This window comes from Pecten maximus, chromosome 18, assembly GCF_902652985.1.
Source record: "Pecten maximus chromosome 18, xPecMax1.1, whole genome shotgun sequence".
In the NCBI taxonomy this organism is placed as follows: domain Eukaryota; kingdom Metazoa; phylum Mollusca; class Bivalvia; order Pectinida; family Pectinidae; genus Pecten; species Pecten maximus.
In genome coordinates this window covers 9,963,305-9,988,991 of record NC_047032.1, presented here as the reverse complement: position 1 = coordinate 9,988,991, position 25,687 = coordinate 9,963,305, and the positions used below count along the sequence as shown (strand labels likewise).

The 25,687-nt window shown below is 38.6% G+C and overlaps 1 protein-coding gene across 1 annotated transcript in view; it reads right to left on the bottom strand.

Annotated features, from left to right (window-relative positions):
- The window catches only part of LOC117317018 (WASH complex subunit 2-like), a 47,687-nt gene that overhangs the window by 7,241 nt on the left and 14,759 nt on the right, over positions 1-25,687 (bottom strand). The window contains exons 18-37 of the mRNA XM_033871796.1: positions 25,531-25,576; positions 23,885-23,947; positions 23,080-23,280; positions 22,442-22,581; positions 21,450-21,533; positions 18,437-18,633; positions 17,367-17,460; positions 15,911-16,005; positions 14,944-15,049; positions 14,331-14,453; positions 13,787-13,921; positions 12,036-12,167; positions 11,669-11,785; positions 9,907-9,978; positions 8,816-8,999; positions 8,623-8,687; positions 8,242-8,391; positions 5,798-6,245; positions 5,336-5,361; positions 244-420 (exon numbers count right to left, since the gene is read on the bottom strand). Of these exons, the coding sequence (XP_033727687.1) occupies positions 244-420; positions 5,336-5,361; positions 5,798-6,245; positions 8,242-8,391; positions 8,623-8,687; positions 8,816-8,999; positions 9,907-9,978; positions 11,669-11,785; positions 12,036-12,167; positions 13,787-13,921; positions 14,331-14,453; positions 14,944-15,049; positions 15,911-16,005; positions 17,367-17,460; positions 18,437-18,633; positions 21,450-21,533; positions 22,442-22,581; positions 23,080-23,280; positions 23,885-23,947; positions 25,531-25,576 (2,655 nt within the window). The remainder of the gene's footprint in view (positions 1-243; positions 421-5,335; positions 5,362-5,797; positions 6,246-8,241; positions 8,392-8,622; positions 8,688-8,815; positions 9,000-9,906; positions 9,979-11,668; positions 11,786-12,035; positions 12,168-13,786; positions 13,922-14,330; positions 14,454-14,943; positions 15,050-15,910; positions 16,006-17,366; positions 17,461-18,436; positions 18,634-21,449; positions 21,534-22,441; positions 22,582-23,079; positions 23,281-23,884; positions 23,948-25,530; positions 25,577-25,687) is intronic.

Sequence of the window (25,687 nt, the reverse complement as noted above, 5' to 3'; positions counted from 1 at the left end):
AGTCTTACTGATTATTTTGTTTAAATGTTAAGTCTAAACTGGGGAAGTCTGCCTCACGAACAGAGGTGGTTATCATGAGTGAGGTCAAAGTAATGACTGGTAATCTAACCTGACTATCTCGATAGTGTTTTACAATAAAATGATCTACCAAACCATATAGAATACGATAAGGATAGGCAATTTGTTTATATGTTCACTATCATGAGGGAGTTTGTAGAGGTTTAATGCCCTCTAGGGCCATACCTTCAGTTTTCCTATTTTACCAGTAGGTCCTCTAGATGGGAACCCTTGTTCTGGCCCCTTTGTTGGAGAAGAGGGGGTAAACCCCTTGGTGGGAGATGAAGGGTCACTCTCCTTGGTTGGAGATGGGAGTTCTCTCCCCTTGGTAGAGGTTTTCTTTTTAGATAGAGAACCTGTAGGCTAATTAACAAAGCAATGCTATAGTTAGTAAGCAAGGCAAACACTACAGAACACTACAGAGCACCACTACAACACTATACAACATAACACTATACAACACAACACAATACAATGCAACACAGAACTATACAACACAACACAATAGAAAACAAAACAACACAATACAATGCAACATGATACAATACAACACTATACAACACATTACAACACTATACAAAACAATGCAAAACAACACAACACTATGCAACGCAAAACAACACAACACTATACAATACAATACTAACACTATACAACTCAACACAACACTATACAACATTACACTATACAACACTATACAACGCAACACAACACAACACTATACAAAACAATACAATACAACACTATACAATACTATACAATACAACACAACACAACAATATGATACCATACAATAACATACAACACAATACAATACTATACAATGCAACACAATACAACAATATACAACACAACACAACACAACACAATACAATACAACACAATACAATACAATACAACACTATACACAGCAAAATTCTGCAAAGAACCTATAGGACACTGGGCCTGATTTCTCCAAGAAAACTAAACAGAAACTTGAAAGTTTTACTGAACACAATAATGTGATTTCTAACTCACCTATACCGACATAAAAACAAGAGGCCCATGGGGCCTGTATCGCTCACCTGGTTGGATTTGACCAAATGTCAAAATAATGTTCATGTTCAATTCCTTTTGTTTGTTAACCTCAAACAATGCTATTTATGGTTATAGCGTGGGGATCCCAACTGCTTCAAAGAAATAATGAAGTCCAGACTCTCTGAGTTTACAACATGCATTTATAACTTTATGACTAGTAGTGATTTAAAGGAATTACCTCTATTTCCTATATGGGGCCCCGCTCCTTTTGCCCCTCGGGGGTCAGAGTCACCATTTATGCAAAATCTGTTCCCCTTCCCCCAAGAATGTTTCTTACCAAATTGGGTTCAAATCCATTCATAACTTTATGACTAGTAGCGATTTTAAGGAATTACCTCTATTTCCCCATTAGGCCCCGCCCCTTTGGCCCCTTGGGGGTCAGAGTCACCATTTATGCAAAATCTGTTCCCCTTTCCTAAAGGATGTTTCTGACCAAATTGGGTTCAAATCCATTCATAACTTTATGACTAGTAGCGATTTGAAGGAATTACCTCTATTTCCCCATTAGGCCCCGCCCCTTTGGCCCCTTGGGGGTCAGTCACCATTTATGCAAAATCTGTTCCCCTTCCCCCAATGATGTTTTTGACCAAATTCGGTTCAAATCTTTTCATAATTTTTTGACTAGTAGCGATTTAAAGATATTACCTCTGTTTCCCCATTAGGCCCGCCCCTTTGGTCCTTTGGGGGTCAGAGTAACCATTTATGCAAAATCTGTTCCCCTTCACATAAGAATGTTTCTTACCAAATTGGGTTCAAATCCATTCATAACCTTATGACTAGTAGCGATTTGAAGGAATTACCTCTATTTCCCCATTAGGCCCCGCCCCTTTGGCCCCTTAGGGGTCAGAGTCACCATTTATGCAAAATCTGTTCCCCTTCCCCAAAGGATGTTTCTTACTAAATTGGGTTCAAATCCATTCATAACTTTATGACTAGTAGCGATTTAAAGGAATTACCTCTATTTCCCATATGGGGCCCCGCCCCTTTGGCCCCTTGGGGGTCAAAGTCACCATTTATGCAAAATCTGTTCCCCTTCCCCAAAGAATGCTTCTGACTAAATTGGGTTCAAATCCATTCATAACTTTATGACAAGTAGCGATTTGAAGGAATTACCTCTATTTCCCCATTATGGCCCCGCCCCTTTGGCCCCTTGGGGGTCAGAGTCACCATTTATGCAAAATCTGTTCCCCTTCCCCAAAGGATGTTTCTGACCAAATTGGGTTCAAATCCATTCATAACTTTATGACTAGTAGCGATTTAAAGGAATTGCCTCAATTTCCCCTATTGGGCCCCGCCCCTCAGGCCCCTGTGGGGTCAGAGTCACCATTTATGCAAAATCTGTTCCCCTTTCCTAAAGGATGTTTCTTACCAAATTGGGTTCAAATCCATTCATAACTTTATGACTAGTAGCGATTTGAAGGAATTACCTCTATTTCCCTATTAGGCCCCGCCCCTTTGGCCCCTTGGGGGTCAGAGTCACCATTTATGCAAAATCTGTTCCCCTTCCCCAAAGGATGTTTCTGACCAAATTGGGTTCAAATCCATTCATAACTTTATGACTAGTAGCGATTTGAAGGAATTACCTCTATTTCCCCTAATGGGCCCCGCCCCTTTGGCCCCTTGGGGTCAGAGTCACCATTTATGCAAAATCTGTTCCCCTTTCCTAAAGGATGTTTCTGACCAAATTGGGTTCAAATCCATTCATAACTTTATGACTAGTAGCGATTTGAAGGAATTACCTCTATTTCCCCATTAGGCCCCGCCCCTTTGGCCCCTTGGGGGTCAGAGTCACCATTTATGCAAAATCTATTCCCCTTCCCCAAAGCATGTTTCTGACCAAATTGGGTTCAAACCATTCATAACTTTATGACTAGTAGCGATTTAAAGGAATTGCCTCGATTTCCCCTATTGGGCCCCGCCCCTCAGGCCCCTGTGGGGTCAGAGTCACCATTTATGCAAAAATCTGTTCCCCTTTCCTAAAGGATGTTTCTTACCAAATTGGGTTCAAATCCATTCATAACTTTATGACTAGTAGCGATTTGAAGGAATTACCTCTATTTCCCTATTAGGCCCCGCCCCTTTGGCCCCTTGGGGGTCAGAGTCACCATTTATGCAAAATCTGTTCCCCTTCCCCAAAGGATGTTTCTGACCAAATTGGGTTCAAATCCATTCATAACTTTATGACTAGTAGCGATTTGAAGGAATTACCTCTATTTCCCCTAATGGGCCCCGCCCCTTTGGCCCCTTGGGGTCAGAGTCACCATTTATGCAAAATCTGTTCCCCTTCCCCAAAGGATGTTTCTGACCAAATTGGGTTCAAATCCATTCATAACTTTATGACTAGTAGCGATTTGAAGGAATTACCTCTATTTCCCTATTAGGCCCCGCCCCTTTGGCCCCTTGGGGGTCAGAGTCACCATTTATGCAAAATCTGTTCCCCTTCCCCAAAGGATGTTTCTGACCAAATCGGGTTCAAATCCATTCATAACTTTATGACTAGTAGCGATTTGAAGGAATTACCTCTATTTCCCCATTAGGCCCCGCCCCTTTGGCCCCTTGGGGGTCAGAGTAACCATTTATGCAAAATCTGTTCCCCTTTCCTAAAGGATGTTTCTGACCAAATTGGGTTCAAATCCATTCATAACTTTATGACTAGTAGCGATTTGAAGGAATTACCTCTATTTCCCCATTAGGCCCCGCCCCTTTGGCCCCTTGGGGGTCAGAGTCACCATTTATGCAAAATCTATTCCCCATCCCCAAAGCATGTTTCTGACCAAATTGGGTTCAAATCCATTCATAACTTTATGACTAGTAGCGATTTAAAGGAATTGCCTCGATTTCCCCTATTGGGCCCCGCCCCTCAGGCCCCTGTGGGGTCAGAGTCACCATTTATGCAAAATCTGTTCCCCTTTCCTAAAGGATGTTTCTTACCAAATTGGGTTCAAATCCATTCATAACTTTATGACTAGTAGCGATTTGAAGGAATTACCTCTATTTCCCTATTAGGCCCCGCCCCTTTGGCCCCTTGGGGGTCAGAGTCACCATTTATGCAAAATCTGTTCCCCTTCCCCAAAGGATGTTTCTGACCAAATTGGGTTCAAATCCATTCATAACTTTATGACTAGTAGCGATTTGAAGGAATTACCTCTATTTCCCCTAATGGGCCCCGCCCCTTTTGGCCCCTTGGGGTCAGAGTCACCATTTATGCAAAATCTGTTCCCCTTTCCTAAAGGATGTTTCTGACCAAATTGGGTTCAAATCCATTCATAACTTTATGACTAGTAGCGATTTGAAGGAATTACCTCTATTTCCCTATTAGGCCCCGCCCCTTTGGCCCCTTGGGGGTCAGAGTCACCATTTATGCAAAATCTGTTCCCCTTCCCCAAAGGATGTTTCTGACCAAATCGGGTTCAAATCCATTCATAACTTTATGACTAGTAGCGATTTGAAGGAATTACCTCGATTTCCCCATTAGGCCCCGCCCCTTTGGCCCCTTGGGGGTCAGAGTAACCATTTATGCAAAATCTGTTCCCTTTCCCCAAAGGATGTTGCTGACCAAATTGGGTTCAAATCCATTCATAACTTTATGACTAGTAGCGATTTAAAGGAATTGCCTCAATTTCCCCTATTGGGCCCCGCCCCTCAGGCCCCTTGGGGGTCAGAGTCACCATTTATGCAAAATCTGATCCCCTTCTGCCAAGGATGTTTCTGACCAAATTTGGTCAAAATCCAATAAGAACTTTTTGACTAGTAGCGATTTGAAGCAAATGTTGACGGACGGACGACGGACGACAGACGACGGACGCTGCACCATGGCATAAGCTCACCGGACCTTCGGTCCAGGTGAGCTAAATATATTCTAAAACTTTCACAGCAACATAGTAATTCTTGAATTACTTAAAACTATGAAATCTTGAATTCAACTTAACATTGAAATAAAGGTAGATGATCTGGGGTTCTAGTTTCAGTTACAAATAAATCCTATTTGATTTTTCTCAATGTGACAAGATTTCCGAAAAAAAAAAAACAACAAAAAATAAACCCTAAAATTAATTTCAACCAGATATATGATTAGTGTGAACATGGTTACACTGTAGAATGTTAGGAAGATTGAGTAAATCACAAAATGCAAAAATCTACAGAAACTAAAAAAAAGCTACAAAGTGAAGTCACGTGCACTAAATATTACATAAAAAATTACCTTTTCTTCTGAATCTTCAGTTGTTTCTGAAAAAGATAATATTTTGTTGAAATGCTGCATATAAGAAATAACTGTTGTATTATATGTATATATATGTAAGAGTAACATTATTGGAGTAAAGTTATCAAAATCCTTTAAACCATTGAATAATTGTAATGTAAATTTGTTTCAACTTTTTTTCCCCTTTACCTATGAATATGATAATTCAGTATCAGTCTTTGGAAAGTATTAAGACTTACTTTCACTTTGACCTACTTTCACTTTATATTAGGACTTACTTTCACTTTATATTAGGACTTACTTTCACTTTCTTTTGGGACTTACTTTCAGTTTATAATACATCTTACTTTCACTTTCTATTTTGACATACTTTCACTTTCTGATGGGACTTACTTTCGTTTTATATTCGGACTAACTTTAACTTCATGTTAGAACTTACTTTCACTTTCTATTTGGACTTACTTTCACTTTCTACTGTTTGTTTTTTCTTCATGGCTGCAAACGGATCCATTCCACCAAACATAGACACAGCACCAGCAGGCGGCTTCTTCACCTTTGGTGACACCGCTTGTGGTTCCTCGGACACAGGTGGTGACGAACCAAACAGGTCGGATTCAGAGGAGGGAGAAGAACCAAATAAGTCTCCCTGTTTTGATTTGGCTGGAGGGTCATTTTGCACAGGTGGAGGCTTACGACCAAACAAGTCATCATCATCATCCTCATCATCCATAGACAAGGGAATAGATTTGGGCTTCGGCACTGAATTTTTGACTGGTTTGTTTGGGCTGAAGACATCCTCTGTTTTCGGTGATCTGGGGAGGTTTGGTCGAGGACAGCGTGGAGGGTTGGGGACTTGGTTTGGAGACAGTAAACAAGTCGCCCTCATCTTCAACTCCAAATAGAGGGTCAGCTGAAAGATGAAGACAGACTTCATAAAAACAGGAATGGACAGAATGAATGTAGCATCCTCTACTTTTTGGAAATATGTAAATGTTAGACCGAGTTACCTCCTATATGAATATAAGAAAGAGTTATCTCCCATACATGAATATAAGAAAGAGTTATCTCCCATACATGAATATAAGAGTTATCTCCCATACATGAATATAAGAAAGAATTATCTCCTATACATGAATATAAGAAAGAGTTATCTCCCATACATGAATATAAGAAAGAGTTATCTCCCATACATGAATATAAAAAAGAGTTATCTCCCATACATGAATATAAGAAAGAGTTATCTCCCATACATGAATATAAGAAAGAGTTATCTCCCATACATGAATATAAAAAAGAGTTATCTCCCATACATGAATATAAGAAAGAGTTATCTCCCATACATGAATATAAGAAAGAGTTAGCTCCTACGCCTGGAGGGAAAACAGAGTTATCTCCCATACATGAATATAAGAAAGAGGTATCTCCCACACATGAATATAAGAAAGAGTTATCTCCCATACATGAATATAAGAAAGAGTTATCTCCCATTCATGAATATACGAAAGAGTTATCTCCCATACATGAATATACGAAATAGTTATCTCCCATACATGAATATAAGAAAGAGTTATCTCCCATACATGAATATAAGAAAGAGTTATCTCCCATACATGAATATAAGAAAGAGTTATCTCCCCTTCATGAATATACGAAAGAGTTATCTTCCATACAAGAATATAAGAAAGAGTTATCTCCCATACATGAATATACGAAATAGTTATCTCCCATACATGAATATAAGAAAGAGTTATCTCCCATACATGAATATAAGAAAGAGTTATCTCCCATACATGAATATAAGAAAGAGTTAGCTCCTACGCCTGGAGGGAAAACAGAGTTATCTCCCATACATGAATATAAGAAAGAGGTATCTCCCACACATGAATATAAGAAAGAGTTATCTCCCATACATGAATATAAGAAAGAGTTATCTCCCATACATGAATATAAGAAAGAGTTATCTCCCATTCATGAATATACGAAAGAGTTATCTCCCATACATGAATATAAGAAAGAGTTTTCTCCCATTCATGAATATACGAAAGAGTTATCTCCCATACATGAATATACGAAAGAGTTATCTCCCATACATGAATATACGAAATAGTTATCTCCCATACATGAATATAAGAAAGAGTTATCTCCCATAAATGAATATAAGAAAGAGTTATCTCCCATACATGAATATACGAAATAGTTATCTCCCATATATGAATATAAGAAAGAGTTATCTCCCATACATGAATATAAGAAAGGGGTATCTCCCATACATGAATATAAGAAAGAGTTATCTCCCATACATGAATATAAGAAAGAGTTATCTCCCATACATGAATATAAGAAAGAGTTATCTCCCATACATGAATATAAGAAAGAGTTAGCTCCTATACCTGGATGGAAAACAGAGTTATCTCCCATACATAATAGGTGTAAGATAAATAGAATCTTTCCTTGCCTGGTAGGGAATGATTATTTTTCTCCCACCACTTCAAATAATTGCATATCAAATCGGTGGTCAAGGTATGTTTGTAAACAAATGCACATGGGCGGCTCATGAATATCCTCATTTGAAGAAGTACTCATCACAACCCCAAAATATCATTACACAAGAAAACATAGGTCTAAAATCAATTCACAATACTTATTCAGACACTGAAATAAGGTATCAGTGATACTATTCTGTTGTTAACAACAGTATATCTTGTCATTTCATAAAACTATTAGTGACGTCACTTAAAAGTACTTCTGCAAGTACTTCCGGTTCAGAAGGTTAGCGTCTGCAATCCGTCATACCCTAGGGGTTGACAGAGAAATCCCTCACGTCTAAAACTGGTGATAAACTGGTGAACTGTGGGAGAAAGTGTTTACTCCCATACATTGGTGTAAGATTGAGTTACCTCCCATACCTGGACATTAGACAGAGTTATCTCCCATACCTGGACATAAGACAGAGTTATCTCCCATACCTGGACATAAGACAGAATTATCTCCCATACCTGGACATAAGACAGAGTTATCTCCCATGCCTGGACATAAGACAGAGTTACCTCCCATACCTGGACATAAGACAGTTATCTCCCATACCTGGACATAAGACAGAGTTATCTCCCATACCTGGACATAAGACAGAGTTATCTCCCATACCTGGACATAAGACAGAGTTATCTCCCATACCTGGACATAAGGCAGAGTTATCTCCCATACCTGGACATAAGACAGAGGTACTTCCCATACCTGGACATAAGACAGAGTTATCTCCCATACCTGGACATAAGACAATTATCTACCATACCTGGACATAAGACAGAGTTACCTCCCATACCTGGACATAAGACAGAGTTATCCCCCATACCTGGACAAAAGACAGAGTTATCTCCCATACCTGGCTCTATAAGATAATAACCTCCTGACCCCCACTAATTTATGGACTGTCCCATTAACCTCCTTTACCTGTGTTTTTTCTGAATATCAGGTCTGTACCTGTTTTTGCTGCTGGAGCAGACTTGGATGGTTTTGGCGGCTCAGTGGCCTCAGTTTTCTTTGGCAACACCTCCTCCTCTTCCTCCTCAGAATCACTGGGTGGTCTTCGTTGTTTATTGGCGAAGGGGTTGATGCCCCCCATGATGGACACACCTCCAACAGGTTTTCGGGATTTTGGGGGCTCCTTTTCCGAAGAAATAAAAAGAAATTAAATTTTCAGAGAAGCATATCAATGCCTTGTTAGTTTAATTAACGCTGATTGTAGTCTAATTAACGCTGATTGTAGTCTAATTAACGCTGATTGTAGATACCGTATATTGAGATTCTTTGGCTGAGGTTTTATTTTGGTATATTTGGCACCTGGCATGAAAGTGCCAAAATCTAATACACCAAATTGTAACACTAGTATTGTTGGTATTAAAATGCTGAATATTCTCGATGCACTGCTTAGTATTTTCACGCTCGGTAATTAGATAAAGTGGCTTTAATACTGTGAAAACAATAAGACTTTTTTTATTGGCGTGTTTACATTTTGTCATTCTTCAATAAAGGTATGGTTCCTAAAATTTGTGTTAATAATATTTATACTTGTAAACTTTCGTTTTGAATGTTTTCTCGATTCCTTGTTCAATTTCAATCAGTCAAATTATAACAGACATATATAGGTTTGATGATACTTAAATTGGCTATGTTAATGACTATGTGTATGGAGAGATATGTAAGAAGTAAAGATATGTTTGTATCTTAAACCAAAACGGATTGGTCAATTGTATGGGTCACAGTAGATTTTGCAGTCTGTGAACGGCAAAGATTTCAAAGACAATCACTATGCAATCTGATAAAACTTCAACAGTGTAAAAGTAAAAAAGACATTTTAACTCTGGCTCAGAGAGCAGAAATCGGCACTGAATTATGAACATCGGAATATGCCAAAGTTTGACATGGGGTTGATGGAAATGCCAAATTCAGATAACACCAAACTAAAACCACCCCGATTTAAGCATGCCAAAATTTCCTGACACTAAAATTTCCCAATTGATGGTAGTTATCTTAAACAAGATGGATATCTAATTCAGGATTTAGATATAGACCTTTGGTGCATCTGAGCTCTCCTCCGTAGTCACCCCAGCTACAGGTAGTGTCGCTCCGCTATCGGCCCGTACCTAAAATCACAGAACAGAATCATCAATTTACTTAATATATACATAAATCATATTTATCTTATTGGAACTTGTATCTGGTAATTAACACTCAAGAGTTAAAATCCAATATCCTTGACATGTACTATACATTAAAGGTACACAGCTATCACTCGAGATCCGCAGTTCAAACACTCCCATAAAAATAGAAAATTTTATGTTTCTCTTTTTGTCAAGTTTTAAAGATACATGCGACACTTTACCGTTCACAACCAACATCTACGTAATTGCATCTTTGCATCTTTCTGAAGCACGAAACATCTGTCTGTAAGACGAAAATGCTTTTATTTTTAAACCAGAGTTTGCAAGGCTGTATTTCATTGGTTCAGTAAAATAGGTAAGCTAATCAGATAGCGCCTTACAAATACTGGTTTGAGAATGTCAAAGTGATAAGGTGTGTTAATTACCAGAAATAAATGCCTACCGTATTTTACTGGGAATAAGCCCACCCCCCTATTTTTCACATTTTTTCTTTGAATGTCTAATTGACAATGGAAAAAATAATAATAAAATAAAACGAAAAATATGTAGTGAAAACGAGTTGATTAATCTAAATCTGAATTCTATTTTCTGTAATGAATTATCTTTTTACTGAAAGAAAAATGATTTTTTTCGGATGAAAACGATCTTTTTAGATTATCATTCATTTGATAATTTATTTTATTCAGGATAAATAACAAACATTTTAAACTTGAATATATCTCTTTTTCATATTTTGAACATTTATTTTTTGTTGCAAAGTCCAATGGTCCGAATATTATACATATCGACATAGTAGATTTCAAAACGAGGCTACGAAACGTACACAACGGACAACGGTTTGACACAGAAAAATTCCTACATGTATTTGATTTCTCGAGTGTATTTCTCTTAATCTAGCTCAAATAGGCAAACAAGCTGAAGTAATTTATTCAAGACTTAATTCAGAAATTATTTGTTTGCAACAAGTCGATGTACAGCATTTAATAACCAATACTTTCTTGATTCGCATTACAGAATATTTCAATTTCTACTCAAGTTGGACTCAATGAAACTACCAAACTTAATCTGTTTCATTTGCTCATGAATTTGACCAGATTAACATTGATCAGTGCGTATGAATACATGGTTAAAATCCTTCCGCGAAACGATTTCACTTTTTCTACATTGTTGTTATAAACATGGAATAATTATTAAAGTTATCAAATTGATAATATATTCTTGTGTTCTATGAAAGACCAGATATACTAGATACTTCTATTTTGACAAAATAATACTATTTTCAATCCTAAAATTGCAGACTAGACATGCACAATCCGGAACTCCTCGGGCTTTTCCGCATTTGGACTTGCACAAGCTTCGAGACATCAATATCTAGACCAACTTTTTTATTCGAAAAAACAAAAAAATTGAAATATAAGGATTGAATCTTGATTTGGTCGATTTCAAAAGCAAAGCAGTTCATATTGAATTTGTCTCAAGAGCAACTCAATTCATGACCCCATGAAATCGACCAAATCAAGATTCAATCCTTAAAACAAATCTGTTGTCTGTGCCACATTATGTACGTACACATGGCTCCAACTTTTGCCCATTTTCAGTGCACTAGCCCCCTCGGCTTATACCCAGTAAAATATGGTATGTCCAATACAGAGTATTGCAATGCTGCTCTCACCTTGGGTGCTGGAGACCCAAACATGTCGTCATCTTCATCATCGTTACTAAAGAGACCCGAGGCTGCCTTCTGTGTTACCTTGGCAACTGGGGCCTTAGATCCACTGGTAGCCCGTACCTGAAATCACAAAACAGAATCCGCAAGGTCCATAACATCTCAATGTGAACGATTATGAATTGGTCACAGAAGGGGAAATAACTCTGAATTTTTGCCACCTCCTTCTGTCCACAAAAGCACTGTACAAAGGTTGGTATATTCAAAAGAGTATGAAGTAAGGCCAAGTTACGTGAAAACAACAATTATTATTATTCAAATAAATTGTATTTGTTAAGTATATGAATCTTTAATATCGTAATGATATTCTCACTTTCGGTGCTGGAGATCCAAACATATCATCCTCATCATCATTATCAAACATGTCCGAGTCCACTTTCTTTGTAACCTTGGCAACTGGAGCCTTAGAAGCAGGAGCTGCCTTTGATTGTATAGGGGAACTCTTCTGTAAAGAGGTGTGAATTGTTTGTGAGCTTTGATGCAAATGACAAAGATTCTTTGATTCTCCATTTACACATGTGTATTGTAAAACATCTCCTGTGGATCCTAATTCAGGCTCTGATTCAGAGTCACTGACAAATTTAAAACATGAAAAAAGAAACACATGCATTGAATATGAACAATTTAGTAGTAACTCAACTAATTGTTTGATAGGTACAGGTTAAATTGTATCATAGACATTATAACTACTGGTCAACTGAACCATCCTACAGGACTCAATCCTACAGGACTCAACTGTTTAGGAACCATCCTACAGGACTCAATCGTACAGGACTCAATTGTTTAGGAACCATCCTACAGGACTCAACTGTTTAGGAACCATCCTACAGGACTCAACTGTTTAGGAACCATCCTACAGGACTCAATCCTACAGGACTCAATTGTTTAGGAACCATCCTACAGGACTCAACTGTTTAGGAACCATCCTACAGGACTCAACTGTTTAGGAACCATCCTACAGGACTCAACTGTTTAGGGACCATCCTACAGGAATCAATCCTACAGGACTCAACTGTTTAGGAACCATCCTACAGGACTCAACTGTTTAGGGACCATCCTACAGGAATCAATCCTACAGGACTCAACTGTTTAGGAACCATCCTACAGGACTCAATCCTACAGGACTCAACTGTTTAGGAACCATCCTACAGGACTCAACTGTTTAGGAACCATCCTACAGGACTCAACTGTTTAGGAACCATCCTACAGGACTCAATCCTACAGGACTCAACTGTTTAGGAATCATCCTACAGGACTCAATCCTACAGGACTCAACTGTTTAGGAACTATCCTACAGGACTCAATCCTACAGGACTCAACTGTTTAGGAACCATCCTACAGGACTCAATCCTACAGGACTCAAGTGTTTAGGAACCATCCTACAGGACTCAACTGTTTAGGGACCATCCTACAGGACTCAACTGTTTAGGGACCATCCTACAGGACTCAACTGTTTAGGAACCATCCTACAGGACTCAATCCTACAGGACTCAATTGTTTAGGAACTATCCTACAGGACTCAACTGTTTAGGAACCATCCTACAGGACTCAACTGTTTAGGGACCATCCTACAGGACTCAATCCTACAGGACTCAATTGTTTAGGGACCATCCTACAGGACTCAATCCTACAGGACTCAAGTGTTTAGGAACCATCCTACAGGACTCAATCCTACAGGACTCAAGTGTTTAGGAACCATCCTACAGGACTCAATTGTTTAGGAACTATCCTACAGGACTCAACTGTTTAGGAACTATCCTACAGGACTCAAGTCAAGTGTTAAAATATAATCTCTGTGTTATAGCTAATGGAGTGAGTCAGTGTGGCTTGAACAAAGTGTTAAAATACAATTTCTGTGATACAGCTGACGGAGTGGGTCCATGTGGCTTGTACATCGTGTTAAATACATCTTCGGTCACTCAGCCGACAGAGTGGTGTTGCTTGTCCATTGTATTAAATACATTTTCTGTCACTCAGCCGACGGAGCCTGCTTCTTTTGTTTAGGAGATAGAGCCATGATCTTTGACATGTCATCTAGAACTGGACCAAGAGTTAGATACTTACCACAGGAGATGTCCCTGGGGAGGCAGGAGAACCAAACAGATTGACTCCCGGGGACTCCTCCTCAGCCCCTCCAAAGAGGACATCTTCATCACCAAACAAATCTCGCTTGTTTCCCCCTGTGGCACTAGGTCTGACCTAGAAACATGTTACTATTTATAGCTTGAACTGTTCAACCTACAGCTGCTTGGCTCTTACATCTCGTCACAAAGTGTCTAATATTTTGGATGAAAATTCTTTCATTGCTCTGTAGTCAGATTGGAAGGTTATTTTTTTCAAACATAAAACATCTTTTAAACTTTGGATGAATATAACATCTGGCTCTGTCTGTCTATAAAAGTAACTGATTTTTTTTGTTTTTTTTCAAAAAACACTGAATAGATGACAATGGTTTTAAAACTGTAACACTGAAATTGATCACTGCATATATTAATTAGGTCAAATATACCAAAAATAAATATACAAAAAAAATATAAGTACATGTATTTCGATCGACACAAAACCATGTATATAGACAGGGTCAAATATAGTGAACTCATTATCCCACCTGTGGTACTGTGGCTGCCTTTGCACCACCGCCCCCAAACAAATCATCTTCCTCATCTTCATTATCATCAAACAATGACAGAGGAGATTTTTTAGGTACAGCAGCTTGTGGTTTTGTAGGTTCCTGAAAACAGAAACAATCTCAGTTAAATAATACACAGTGGTTATTTAGGGCCAAAACCGCTTATAGACACTTAAATTATCCGACAATGAATAGTTTTCCCTTAACAGGAGTTGTAATCACATGTTGAAATTTGAAATCATGTTATGTATTAAAGAGACCATGAATTAAACTACAAGTATAGACCTTCTTAATACCTATTGATCTATTAAGAAATCTGTGACACTGTATACATAATAATATATGGTAATATTTGTTTGTTTATACTTTATATAAGACTACACACTTACAGGGAATAAGTAATGAACTTTTAAAAAAAAATTTAATAGATTTTACTATTTTTGTGGTGTGTACTTCAGAAGAGACATTTTTCATCTGTTTTAAGGCAATTTGAAGGGTGCGTAAATTATGATACTGGTGTGAAAATAACATGAGTTTTGACAATACATAATAATATCATATCCTTAATAATGATAGAGAGAAGAGAACTGACCTGTTTCTGGGCTGTGGGAGCTGGTCCTGTTGGGTCAGCTTTCTTTTTACCAAGGATATCTGCTCCGCCGAACAAGGATACGCCGCCCACTGGTTTCTTACTGGCACTGTGCATATATTATACAGAACACTGTAGTCAAAGCAATATTCAATGCTCCCAGGAGTTTACATTAACTTCAGGTCATAATTTCATAAACTTACTTCCTAGGATGATCTAGTGGTTGCTATAGGGATTGGATAACTCTATTTCACATGAGGTCGGGGATGACAGCTTTCATACACTATGACACCATACTCACAACAGGGTAGCATCATATTATGTTATGTAACCACGTCACAAATTGAAAACTTCATGAATTTTGACATTTTTATGGCTTATTTTGTTTAACGTCCTATTAACAGCCAGGGTCATTTAAGGACGTGCCAGGTTTTGGAGGTGGAGGAAAGCCGGAGTACCCGGAGAAAATCCACCGGCCTACGGTCAGTACCAGACAACTGCCCCACGTAGGGTTCGAACTCGCAACCCAGAGGTGGAGGGCTAGTGATAAAGTGTCAGGACACCTTAACCAATCGGCCACCCCGGCCCGATTTTTCGACACACATTTAATGGGAAATCTATGATAACCGATGATTAGGTTTCAAAACACCTCAAGATTTTATTATTGTTTTTTAAGTATGGGAGAAAAATAATCAAGAACGGGCCTATACAATGACCCATGACAGATTCTTTTGGTAATGTAAACATTGTTTTTATTAATATTCTTTATAAATATTTCTCATTCAAGCTGTTTTCTAAATTTAGACAACAATTTTGCTATTAAATGGAATCTATATTTCAAATAGAATGAATTATTTCCTGGAAACTGAAAGAAAATACTGTTATTGGGTTATAATATTTAGTTACATGATGTAAGATATCTTGGAGACTTTATGCCAGGAATATTGAGAAAGGAAATGATAAAAAATACCTGGTAGATTTGGCGGGGGCGCCACCGAACATATCTCCACCTTCTTGGTCATCCTCCTCACCAAACAGGCTACCCGACCGAGGTTTCTCTGCACTCTGTAAATATTTCTCCCAAATATTACCAGGAATGAGGTAAATGGTCATTGCAACTCATGTAGCTTGTTTAAGCAACTCGTATAGCTTGTCTTAAATATACTGTATAGCTGGCTATTTTTCCATCATATTGTATGGTCATTACCCGACTCGGTCATTACTCGACCCGGTCATTGCTCGACTCGGTGATTACCCGACTTGGTCATTACTTGACTCGGTCTTTACCCGACTCAGTCATTACTCGACTTGGTCATTACTCGACTCGGTCATCACTCGACTCGGTCATTGCCCGACTCAGTCATTACTCAACTCGGTCATTACTCAACTCGGTCATTACTCGACTCTGTCATTACCCGACTCTGTCATTACCCGATTCGGTCATTACCCGATTCGGTCATTACCCGACTCTGTCATTACCCGACTCGGTCATTACCCGACTCGGTCATTACCCGACTCGGTCATTACCCGACTCGGCCGCCTCCGATCTAAGGTTATTTTGACTATTACAATAGTTCAGAACAGATTATATACTACATATTACAGATGATTTTGTACATACACATTAAATTTTACGTCAGATTAACAATCACGGTTTAACAATATGCATAGGTCTACAATATAAATGGCTGTGATATACTATTTCAACAATCACATGTTAAACACTTTGTAATTTAATTGATACTGAGAGCAATATTCGTGAAATTATAATATCCTAACCAGATCACAAAATCTTAATTCATTAAATATTATTCTTCTGTGTTCAATGAAAATCATGATTTTCTTGACCCATGAAAATAACCAGCTAACAGTAACTTCATTATATATTTCACATACTTTTCATGTGAAACATGACAAAATTGTGGGTATACTTTCTTTTAAATGGTTCAAAATTACATTTTGTATTTAGACTGTTTTCGGGTTCAAACTTTTGTGTAGACTGTATCAAACAACCATGTTCCACTCTGCACAATGTATTTTCAATAGACTACATCACCTATGATTCAGAGACAACAGCATGACATCGTTTATGTAAACTCACAGAAGTGTTTCCATAGTGACGGTGAACTTTAATTCTACGTGTGCCATTTTCATTGAGCATAAATACTTGGTTTGGTTTGTTTTGTTTAACGTCCTATTAACAGCCATGGTCATTTAAGGACGTGCCAGATTTTGGAGGTGGAGGAAAGCCGGAGTACCTGGAGAAAAACCACCGGCCTACGGTCAGTACCTGGCAATTAACTGCCACTTGTAGGTTTCAAACTCACAACCCAGAGGTGGAGGGCTAGTGATAAAGTGTCGGGACACCTTAACCACTCGGCCACCGCGGCCCCTGCGTCAATACCACATAGTAACGTCCTACATACCTTTTTTGTGGTTGCTGGTTTCTTCCCCATACCAAACAAACCATCATCTTCATCGTCACCAAACAACGACGCGGCTGGCTTAGCTTTAGATTTACTGTAAAATAACAGTTAATTTTAACAAGAGCTGTAACAGTTGTAGAACAGCATAGCTTTTCTGGCAAATGTTTGTCAATAAATAATCAAAATTTATAAATTGGTATTGTTTTGCATATTGGATAAATAAGACTGATATTGAATTACTCGACAGAACTGTTACTCAACCTTAGTTGACGTCATTCATGAATAGCTGAAAAATCTCTTTCTTCAAAAATGTCTAAATCCAAAACATTTCATAAAGCAGGTTTATTTTTTCCAAAAATCCCTCAGTTTGACTCCCTGAGTTAATAGTCAAACCCCAGAGGGACCCTAATGTCAAATATCAGTACTCTAGTACAGTTATAAAGTGATGTGTTAATGCCTTTCAACACTTCATCCTAAAACTTAAAAGTTTTTGTCAAAGTCCCAAATACAAAATGTATTACAAAAAGCAGTTTCTTTTCCCCAAATTAATCTTTTAGTTCAACTTCGGGAGAGGAGAGTATAACCCCACAGGGACCCTAATGTCAAATATCAGTACTCTAGTACAGTTATAAAGTGATGTGTTAATGCCTTTCAACACTTCATCCTAAGAGTTTTTGTCAAAGTCCAAAATATTTCAAAAAGCGGTTTCTTTTCCCCAAATTAATCTTTTAGTTCAACTTCGGGAGAGGAGAGTATAACCCCACAGGGACCCTAATGTCAAATATCAGTACCCTAGTACATTGTACAATTATAGAGTGATGTGTTAATGCCTTTCAACACTTGCACCAAAAATTTAAAGGTGGAAAAGCAATGCAGACACTAGATTGACAACATCAGCTCTCTCTTCTTTGAAGAGACAAGTTAAAAATCCAATTTTTTTTTTTGAGGATTCAGTCATTTAAGAACCATGTCCTGCATTTCTAGCCTTTTTGGTTATTTATATCATACCCAAAGCCTGTTTAAACCTTTATCTTACAGCATAACGACGAGGAACAGAAAAGACATCTCACCTGTCTGCTCTTGGTTTAGGAGTTTCCCTGAACAAGGCTTCATCAGCATCATCATCAAACAGGCTGTTGCTGGATGAGCTCCGACCGTCCTTTTTGATGCGATCAACTTGTCGCGAGGATAAGGAAGAATGTGACTGACTTGACTTAACACTACTGCTACGAGACTTGTTCCCGGCCGAGGCATCACTGTCTTCATCCTGATGTAAATAAATAAATAAATAGATAAATAAATCGTCATCGCTATCGCCATCGTCATCGCCATCGTCAGCAGCAAGAGCAGCAGCTGGACCCTTATTAAGGAGGAGGAGGAGGAGGAGGAGAATTAAAAACAGTAACTTATGATTGAGGAAGACGAGGAGGAGGACGCTTATGATTGAGAAGAAGAGGAGGAGAAGGTGGATGGAGGAGAATTTAGGACAGTAACTTATGACTGAGAAGAAGAGGAAGACGAGTAATGAGGAAGAGGGTGACAAAGAAGAATTTAGGACAGTGACTTACGATTGAGGAAGATGAGGATGAGGAGTAATGAGGAAGAGGGTGACAAAAGAAGAATTTAGGACAGTGGCTTATGATTGAGGAAGATGAGGATGAGGAGAAATGAGGAGGAGGGTGACAAAAGAAGAATTTAGGACAGTGGCTTATTATTGAGGAAGATGAGGATGAGGAGTAATGAGGAAGAGGGTGACAAAAGAAGAATTTGGGACAGTGACTTACGATTGAGGAAGATGAGGAGGAGGAGAAATGAGGAGGAGGGTGACAAAGAAGAATTTAGGACAGTGACTTATGATTGAGGAAGATGAGGAGGAGGAGAAATGAGGAGGAGGGTGACAAAGAAGAATTTAGGACAGTGACTTATGATTGAGGAAGATGAGGAGGAGGAGAAATGAGGAGGAGGGTGACAAAGAAGAATTTAGGACAGTGACTTATGATTGAGGAAGATGAGGATGAGGAGAAATGAGGAGGAGGGTGACAAAAGAAGAATTGAGGACAGTGGCTTATGATTGAGGAAGATGAGGATGAGGAGTAATGAGGAGGAGGGTGACAAAGAAGAATTTAGGACAGTGACTTACGATTGAGGAAGATGAGGAGGAGGAGAAATGAGGAGGAGGGTGACTAAGGAACTGATTAGCCAGGTGTTATAAAGATTTTTTATTTGATCCAGAATCTCAAATCCTGAAAAAACACATATTAAGTGAGAAAGATTTTTTTAAGAACAGTCTTGTTTCCATGCATGAAGAATTTGTCTCCAACATTTTTACGGAGTAAGATCAAATTACTAGCCAATGTAATTTTTATAACTGACACTTCAGTAGCTCCTTAATAAGATTGACAACATATAGCATCACAACCTGTTACAACAACAGACAACATAGTCACAACCTGTTACAACAACAGACAACACAGTCACAACATGTTACAACAACAGACACCATAATCACAACCTGTTACAACAACAGACAACATAGTGTCACAACCTGTTACAACAACAGACAACATAGCATCACAACCTGTTACAACAACAGACAACATAGTCACAACCTGTTACGGCAACAGACAACATAGTCACAACCTGTTACAACAACAGACACCATAGTCACAACATGTTACAACAACAGACACCATAGTCACAACCTGTTACAACAACAGACAACATAGTCACAACCTGTTACAACAACAGACAACACAGCATCACAACCTGTTACAACAACAGACAACATAGCATCACAACATGTTACAACAACAGACAACATAGTCACAACCTGTTACAACAACAGACAACATAGTCACAACCTGTTACAACAACAGACAACATAGTCACAACCTGTTACAACAACAGACAACATAGCATCACAACCTGTTACAACAACAGACAACATAGTCACAACCTGTTACAACAACAGACAACATAGCATCACAACCTGTTACGGCAACAGACAACATAGCGTCACAACCTGTTACAACAACAGACAACATAGTCACAACATGTTACAACAACAGACAACATAGTCACAACCTGTTACAACAACAGACAACATAGAGTCACAACCTGTTACAACAACAGACAACATAGTCACAACCTGTTACAACAGACAACATAGCGTCCCAACCTGTTACAACAGACAACATATTCACAACCTGTTACAACAACAGACAACATAGCATCACAACCTGTTACAACAACAGACAACATAGTCACAACCTGTTACAACAACAGACAACATAGTCACAACCTGTTACAACAACAGACAACATAGTCACAACCTGTTACAACAACAGACAACATAGCATCAAAACCTGTTACAACAACAGACAACATAGCATCACAACCTGTTACAACAACAGACAACATAGTCACAACCTGTTACGGCAACAGACAACATAGTCACAACCTGTTACAACAACAGACAACATAGCATCACAACCTGTTACAACAACAGACAACATAGTCACAACCTGTTACAACAACAGACAACATAGTCACAACCTGTTACAACAGACAACATAGTCACAACCTGTTACAACAACAGACAACAGTCACAACATGTTACAACAACAGACAACATAGTCACAACCTGTTACAACAACAGACAACATAGCATCACAACCTGTTACAACATACAACATAGTCACAACCTGTTACAACAGACAACATAGTGTCACAACCTGTTACAACAACAGACAACATAGTCACAACCTGTTACAACAACAGACAACATAGTCACAACCTGTTACGGCAACAGACAACATAGCATCACAACCTGTTACAACAACAGACAACATAGCATCAAAACCTGTTACAACAACAGACAACATAGTCACAACCTGTTACGGCAACAGACAACATAGCATCACAACCTGTTACAACAACAGACAACATAGCATCAAAACCTGTTACAACAACAGACAACATAGCATCAAAACCTGTTACAACAACAGACAACATAGCATTAAAACCTGATGCAAGCATTGACAGTCAACTGCAGCGGCTGAACAGCATTTTATATCAACGTACGTCAGAGGCAGCACGCTGTTTCTTCAGAGCAGCAGCTAGAGGGTTGGGTCCACTGCCAAACATAGACACGGCCCCTGCTGGTAGCTGTATAAACAAAAACAAGTCAGATTACAACATAGCTCTCCGATTGTGTTGTAATTCAAATTTAGTTTTTTTTAAAACCAGGTAAAAGTCATGGTAAAGGTTAGCAGCTCTGCAAATTCAGTACCAATGGAAAGGTCTTGTCACAAGGAACACACATGTAAAATACCTAAGCTGTATCCTCATTAGTATTGACACAACATTGTTTTATGAAAACTTCAACCTAGCTGTCTAGTGAGCTAATACTGAATTTCTACACATAAAAATGTATGTTTCATCGACATCTTGTAATATTGGGCATTTGTTTTTATTGCTTTATAAAATATAATTGATAATTTCTTACACTAATTTAACTTTCATTATTTCATACATACTCAGAAATAAAAAATAAATAAAATAAACACTAATATTGGCGAAGCTTAAAGATAACAGCTTTTTCAAAATAATTCTAGATTTACAATTAAAACCATATACCAAATAAAAACCCCTGTAACTCACACACTTTTTTTAACTAAAAATTGGCTGTTGTTGTTGTAGTGGGTGGGGGGGGGGGGGGGGGGGTTGTTGTACTGTAGATGTAGATTACATTGGTACAAAGATCGTTTTTTTCCTCCATATTTATATTTACTTTGGCTGCCATGACAGGTGTTACAAGTGTCCAACATGAATTTCAGTTATTATGATGATAACTTGTTCCACCAGACACAAGGACTCCTGTCTGAGATTACACCTGTACGACACCTCCCAATCAGAAACCAACCAAGTGTTTCTTTTGTAAGAAATTATCAGAAAATTTTCTGATATAAATGTGAACGGGATTACAATATCTACCATTGTCACAATATAGGATGTCCATAACAGAGACCTGCATGACTGTATAAATTCATTTGTCTGCTATATTGAACTCTGACCTTTTTGTCTGCCTTTGTTTTCTCTGGCTTCTTTTTCTTCTCCGGCTGTCTTACTGCAGGACCTGACCCAAACAGATCACCCTCCTCATCCTCATCATCAAATAATGCTGAACTAGACGGAGCACTTGCCTTTTCAACTCCTGAATAGAAAGATGACATTCTCAGAGATCAAGGTTACCTAATATAACTAGGTCAAGGTCATAAGCAACACCTCTCAGGTCAAACTGGAAATCAATTAATTGAATCATGTGGTCTGATTATAAACTTCATACAAAAAAAAACAAAAACAAAATGTAAATTTCTCAAGCTTCCACTTGAACCAGATCTCTAAATCTACCAAATCAAAACTTGAGTTTTTTAAAATTCTTTTTAAATTTCATAACCGAAACACTTAAGCTGAAATGTACAGGTAGTAAGTTTACGGTCAGGTTGAGCAGAAATACACTCGCTTATCTCCTAGCTAGGTGTTCATCATTTGATTCCCCGATCTGACATGAAAACGGCATGAAGGTGACCTGCTTGACCACAGTAACACCACTCAATCAATGCCAACAAGAGTGAAAAGTCTAAGTCCACTATAAAAAAATGTTTATTGTTTATACAATAAGTCGATGGGGAGGTATATATGCTATACCTACCTGCTTTCTTGCTTGATGTGGCAAACAAACCGCCAGCATCCTCCTCCTCCTCATCATCATCATCGTCATCAAAGAACCCGCCACCTCCGCTACTAACCACGCCTTTCTTTGTGGACGGAGCTGTTATGGACGTTGGTTTTTTATCAGAGTTGCTCCTCTTCTTGGTAGCTGACCCAAACATTTCTCCGTCATCTTCGTCATCTAGAAGTACATGGAATTAAAAAACGATCTAATTATATCAAAACTATCGGAGTGAGATTGTTGAACATTTACATGAAACTTTCGGACGAGATGACAACATGCATCGGAAAGTCTATTTTGAGGATAACCCTATCGTGATTTGAAATTTTCAATACTACGTCATATATATAGGAATACTCTACACAAGTACAAATTTCTGGCCGTTCTGTACCTTTAAACATCATTTTCTAATAAATTCTGAAACGGTTAACAGCTTCAAAAAATCTTTCCTGTGGTCAGTTTGGACAAGGAATATACAATTAGACAGCTTAAATATAGCCCATTGGGAAATCTGGAACTGAAGACTATAGTATATAGATGATAGATTTTATACAAGGAATGTATTGGCTAATGGGTGTACGCTGTTCACTTACGATTTCTGCAGCTGTATTTAGCTTGACCATCAAAAACATTCTATTATATTATATCTCAAATGAGTTTTTACTTCACAAAGATATTTTTTATTTTACTTGTTCATATTTACTCTATATATGTTTTTGACTTTAAATTCTTCCAAGTATTCTTTACAACATCTCAATGTTGATCCCAGAAAACACTGCCTTACCTTCACCAAACAGGGCTACTCCACCTGCAGGCTTCTTACTTGAAGATTTCTTTGGAGGTTTTTCTAGTATATGAAATAAATAATGGTCCATTAATATCTGACAGTAAATCAATTTTAATTATATATTGAAATAAAAACACCATATGTAACTGCTTCATTTATTACCATAACAGGTTTTTATGGAGACAATGAACAATATTTCGAATTTTCTGGAACATTTTTTCCTCAGCATGGTAAAGTTATGATCCTATTGACACCAAGGTCGAAAATAGTGTGGACAAAACATCCTTTAGAGAAGATCGAATCTTCTACCATCTCGGACACTACATAAAACAGTGCTAGAACGCTTCACACTGGTCATTAGTCTGATGAAGATGACAGCGTAGACATCGAAATGTCACACTCTTAAATATCATACATGTATTAGTTGTGTCATATAACTTCTATCGTAATATTTTGAATTAGAATTAAGAAATTCTTCTAAGGACATAGGTTTATACTATTTATCTGTAACTGCAGAAGTTTACAGTGTAACATGTCAGCTTTACTAAAATCAACACAAAACAAGCATACAGGGTATCGCTAACGCAATACATGACGTCCCCTACAGCCCCCTGCTAAGAGTGACTTTGACCTTGACCCAAAATCCTCTTTAACTCAATTGTCCAAGATATCATGGTCCATTATAATATTTTTGTGAAGTTTGACCAAAAACTGATAAAATCTACATGTTGAGTTTTTTTTTATTTGTTCAACATCCTCACAACAGCCAGGGTCATATGAGAATGGGCTCAAGGGGGCATCTATAGAAGGGGGTAAATAGGGACACCTATAGAAGGGATAAAGGGGACACCTATAGAAGGGGGCCAAGGGGGACATCTATAGAAGGGGGTTAAGGGGACACCTATAGAAGGGGGTCAAGGGGGACACCTATAGAAGGGGGTCAAGGGGGACACCTATAGAAGGGGTCAAGGGGGACATCTATAGAAGGGGGTCAAGGGGGACACCTATAGAAGGGGGTCAAGGGGGGACACCTATAGAAGGGGGTCAAGGGGGACACCTATAGAAGGGGGTCAAGGGGGACATCCTATAGAAGGGGGTCAAGGGGGACATCTATAGAAGGGGGTCAAGGGGACACCTATAGAAGGGGGTCAAGGGGACACCTATAGAAGGGGGTCAAGGGGGACACCTATAGAAGGGGGTCAAGGGGACACCTATAGAAGGGGGTCAATGGGAACACCTATAGAAGGGGTCAGGGGACACCTATAGAAGGGGGTCAAGGGGGACACCTATAGAAGGGGGTAAAGGGGGACATCTATAGAAGGGGGTCAAGGGGGACACCTATAGAAGGGGTCAAGGGGGACACCTATAGAAGGGGGTCAAGGGGGACACCTATAGAAGGGGGTAAAGGGGGACACCTATAGAAGGGGTCAAGGGGGACACCTATAGAAGGAGTCAAGGGGGCACCTATAGAAGGGGGTCAATGAGAACACCTATAGAAGGGGTCAAGGGGGACATCTATAGAAGGGGTCAAGGGGGACACCTATAGAAGGGATATTGTCATTCAATTGTGTATAGCTGATTTTCAGGATGTAAAATATGTATTACGATACCCACAAACCATAAACAGACATTTCACACCATACCTTCCTCTATAACTGGTGCTTTCTCCACGTCATCAAACAGACCACCCTAAAATCAAAAACAGCATCAGTATCTAATCAATGATAATTTTGAGTTTTATATACCGCTATATCACAGCAACATAGTCATCTCAAAGCGGTTCACAAATTATAATCTATG